Source organism: Chinchilla lanigera, unplaced genomic scaffold (assembly GCF_000276665.1).
Source record: "Chinchilla lanigera isolate Chin_1 unplaced genomic scaffold, ChiLan1.0 scaffold00092, whole genome shotgun sequence".
Classification (NCBI taxonomy): domain Eukaryota; kingdom Metazoa; phylum Chordata; class Mammalia; order Rodentia; family Chinchillidae; genus Chinchilla; species Chinchilla lanigera.
This window is the reverse complement of record NW_004955493.1, coordinates 7,853,258-7,857,725: the sequence shown is the minus strand read 5'-3', so window position 1 is coordinate 7,857,725 and position 4,468 is coordinate 7,853,258. Positions and strand designations below refer to the sequence as shown.

General features: G+C 57.2%; 1 protein-coding gene across 2 annotated transcripts in view; it reads left to right on the top strand.

The window, feature by feature from the left end:
* Positions 1 to 25: 25 nt before the first annotated feature.
* The window catches only part of Stx1b (syntaxin 1B), a 19,017-nt gene continuing 14,574 nt past the window's right edge, over positions 26 to 4,468 (top strand). Inside the window, exon 1 of one of the 2 annotated variants that reach the window (XM_005405289.2) lies at positions 26 to 182. In XM_005405289.2, the coding sequence (XP_005405346.1) occupies positions 153 to 182 (30 nt within the window). In that variant the 5' untranslated portion in view covers positions 26 to 152. Of the gene's footprint in view, positions 183 to 313; positions 379 to 4,468 lie in introns of those variants that run through there. The other variant, XM_005405290.2, reaches the window with a different exon arrangement.

Here is a 4,468-nt window from a genome sequence, read left to right as displayed (position 1 = left end):
GCCGGCACGCGCCGTCGCCCCCGCCCGCAGGACCCCTCGCGACCCGGGCGCCCCTAGGCGCCCCCAGACCCCGGCCTCCAGCACCGCGGTGGGAGGCAGGGAGCAGCGGCGGAGGCAGGAGGACGAGGAGGAGGAGGAGGAGCCGTCGCAGGATGAAGGATCGGACTCAGGAGCTGCGGAGTGTGAGCCTCCGGGTGGGAGAGGTGGGGGGCGGGACCCCAAGATTTGGGGAGCGCGTGGGGATGGAGTGGGGGAGGCGCTGGGACGTGGGGGCGAAAGATGAAGCTGCAGGTTGAGAGCCGGGGCACCTCAGCATCTGGAGGCGCCTGATGTCTCCGTCTCCCGTGAAGCTGTATTTTGGGAAGGCGGCTGGAAGAGGTTGGTGTCCATTCAGACACAGGGGGCAGGCGCGCCCTCGGGGGTCTCCGAGGAGGCCCCTGGGGTCTAGCCCGAGGATGGAGTTGCAGGGGAGGAGCGGGGATACTGTCATCCCGGGAACAGATTCGCCAAATTAGAAGGATGGGGGTTGGTGACTGAGGCAGGCCCGGAGTCTGGCAGGACCTAGATTTGGGGGATGCTGGGGGGAAGGACACAGGCTCAGACCGAGTGCCAGCACCGGCAGTGAATGAAAGTGTGCGTCTGTGAGTGTGCGAGCCCCCGTGTGTGCACTTGCATGTGGCGCCCCGTGAGGAGGGGGCTTCTCGCAGAAAGGGAGGGAAGGGGTGGCCTCCGGGGACTGTCAGGGGCCCAAGGCCCAGATGAGGGACCCCGGAGGTGGGAGAGGAGGCTCCGGACAAGGCATGGAAGTGGGTTGTGTGCCATGGACCGCGCTCTGCTGGGGGAACTAGGGCATGCTGAGCGAGCCGGGCAGGCTGGTGTGGGCCTAGGTCGGCAGGCGGGAGGAGGCGGGTTGCCAGGAGGCCCGCCAGGCAGTCCAGGGTGCTGGGGAGGGGGCGGGCAGCCCCGAGGTGCACGGGAAGCTGTCTTTGAGGGCCTGGGGAAGGGAACTCGGTGAGAATGCTTGGGGGAGCAGGGAGGATGCTGGGGCATTGCAGAATGACCTGGGGCCGGAGGAGGCAGAACTGGCCATTTGCTGTGTGACTGGCCTGTGGTGTTACGTTAATCAAAGTGCTGGTCCTGGCCAGTGGCCACGGTGTGGTGTCCTGATGGACCAGGTCTGTGCCAGGTGCCTGTTGGTTGTTACCCCGGGGGTTGTTACCCCATTTGACAGATGAGGAAACTGAGGTTTAGAGGATGGGAAAGGACTTGTCCAAGGTCATCAAGCAAACGGGGGGAACAGGCTGGAATCTGAGTTTCCCATCTACCAAATCAAGGTGGGTCTCTGCTTTACTTGCTTTGAACTAGAACCCTTGACACTAGGCGTAAAGAGCTCTGTCTTTGGAGAGACCCCTATATTTGGGGGTGAGGACCCAACTTGGAGAGAGTGGTGTCTCTGCCTTCTCTGGGGAAACAGGTTAGCAAGTTAGAAGAAAGGAAGAGCTAATAGTAGACGGAGGGAATTTGGCAGGTTTATTTTCATTTGTTTGTTTTTTGTGGTACTGGACATTGAACGGAGGACCTTTGGACCGAGTTACGTCCCCACCTACCCACCCTTTTTTTTTTTTAAATCAGGGTTTTGCTAAGTTGCCCAGGCTGGCCTTATCCTCCTGCCTCCCAGAATGCTGGGATTCCAGGCATGCACCATCACATCTGATTTAGATTTGTTTCTTAACTTTACCGCCTATATACTCAGGCACAAAGAAAATAACAAACACGTGAATAGCCAACACTGTTCTGAGCATTTTATACATATTAAATCATTGACTTGGGCCTGGTGGTACACACCAGAATCCTGGCACTCAGGAGGCAGAGGGAGGAGGACTGCCACGAGTTTAGGGCCAGCCTGAACTACGTAGTGAGACCCTGTCTCAAAAACACTAAATACAGCGGGGCTTGGTGGCGCACGCCTGGAATCCCAGCACTTGGGAGGCTGAGGCAGGAGGATCATTGCAAGTTCAAGACCAGCCTGGGCTACAAAGTGAGCTCAAGGCCAGCCTGAACTGCACAGAGAGACCCTGTCTCAAAAGACAAAAAGAAAAAAAAAAAAAAAAAAAAAAAAAAAACCCACTAAATAAGTAAATAAATGAATGAATCATCTTGACCCTCACAACTATGAGGCTGGTGCTGGTATTATCTCATTTTATAGCTGAAGACACCAGAGGGGTTCAGTAACTTGATCTAAGTCACCTGGGTGGGGGGAGCAGATGCAAATCCAGGCCAGCCACCTGTGCATCCCTTTCCCTCACCAGGCTTGCTTGCGCTTGTGGAGTTCGCAGAGCAAGCTATAGTCCTAATCCCATTAGGACTGAGAGGCTGCTTCATTTTATATTTGAGAAAAGTTAAGCCCAGAGGGGTTAAATAACTTTAACTCCAAGGTCACAGGGCTAACAAGGGAGAAATTTAGATATGAACCCGCACCCCCTGCAGCAAGATGATCCCTTGACTCCAGACCCCAGAGACAGGGGAGTGAGTTGGGGCAAGGCCCTGTTGATATTGTGGTAGAGCTGGGGATTTAGCTCAGCGCCTGCCTGCCAAGCGCAAGGTCCTGAGTTCGATTCCCGGTACCAAAAGAAAAAAAAAAATTGTGGTAGAATTCGAGAGAGGGATGGGAGGGGTGCGGAGGGTGCGGAGCGCTCCCCTGAGTGAGTAGGGCGCCCCTGCCCAGAGGTGCGGAGACCCGCTGGTTGGGGCTGCTGGGCTGGGACAGCTGGGGGAGGGGAGGCGGGGGTGGCGAGCGGGGGAGGGGCTCGCTGAATGCTGATGGCTTTGGTGTTAGTCACTGCTCAGGGAAAGTGGAAATTTGGGAGCGGGTGGTAGGGTGGGAAGAAGCTGCCACATGCAAGAAGTGTAAGGGTCTCCCTGCGGAGCTCGGAGCATTGGGAGGCTGGGTGCGGGGGAGCCTGGGAGGAGCGCGTGTGAGACGCCCTGCGGGGAGGGAACCTTAGCCCAGGGGCCTGTTGCTCTTTCCAGCCGGCTCCGCGCTCCCAGCCGCTTCTAAATCTGTTCATCTTATAGCTGTTGCGCGCACAGACTTGGGAGCCGCGCTGTCCGGGTTCAAATCCTAACCTCCCTACTTCCCGTGCGACCTTGGGGAAGTTGCTTACCCCGGTCTGGCCCTCACTTCCTTCCTGTGGGAGCTGGGAGTTCGAGGAGCGCACACCTGATTCACAGGGCTCCCCAGGGTTAAAGGCAGCTCGTGCACTCAGAGCGCCCGTCGGGCCTGGCGCTCTCACTTTCGGCCATGATTCTCCAGATGATCCGTATCACGAAGGCCCCGAAGTTGGGCAGAATACGACCCCTAATTTATTTGGGGGTTCACTGAAGACCAGTGAGAAGAAGAAAACTGACTTGCCAGAGGTCACAGAGCTTTTACTAGCAGAGCTGTCCTTGAACTAGGGTTTCTGTCTCCGGGTCACCAGGCACCCCGGTTGGAAACGAGGCTCTCCCTGGGCAGCACCCTGACCGGAGTTGGAGTGAGCGAGGCGGGGTGGGAGAGGAGAGGGGAGAGGCCCGAGGGACGTGGAGTGGAAGCAGGAGCAGTGGGGAAAGCAGAGAGGGGCGGTGAGGGGGCCCCGAGTTTGAAGCCGCTAAAGGCCAAGGCATCCTTCCTGCAGGCAGGGCTAAAGCCTCGGTAGAACTCAGGAGTGGCGCTGCCGCCACAGGTGCTGTAGAAAAGTAGGCCTGAAATAGCAGGATGAAAGTGTGGGCAGGGGTGAGAGAACCGGTGCAGCAAGAGCACCAAGGGCAGTGGATTCGGGGCCTTCAGCCCCCCTGCGCTTCCTTCCGCCTTGCTTCCTTCCAATCATATCAGACGTAGTATACCCTTCTTTCTTCAGCGTCTTTGCATTAGTTTCCTCTGCTAGAATGCTGTTCCCCATCCCCAGAATGCTGTTCCCTCCACCTCAAACTCAGTTTCCTGCGCATTGTAGTGCAGTGGTTCTTTTGAGACTCAGCTCAAATGTCATCACCCCAGAAAGGCCTTCCCTAACCACCCCATGTGGCTGGCTGTGGAAGCAGATGCCCCGTGACCCCAGCACTTGGGAGGCTGAGGCAGGAGGATTGCTGAGTGCAAGGACAGCCTGTACTACACGGCAAGATCCTGTCTCAAAAAGCAAAGCAGGGCTGGGGATTTAGCTCAGCGGCACAGCGCCTGCCTGGCAAGCACAAGGTCGCGAGTTCAATTCCCGGTACCGGGAAAAAAAAAAAAAAAAGCAAACCAAACCATACCAAGTCAAACTAACCACCCATGGGAATCCTCCCCTGTGCCAGCTTCTCTTTATGGCTTCTTCCTGCGCACCTCTCTCCTGCTACTTCGCGCCGTGGAAGTTCTCTCTTCTATCTCATTGCCTGTCTGCCCCGCAGGAACCTCACCTCCTTGGAGGCTGGCCCTTCCTGCCAGTCTTGTCAC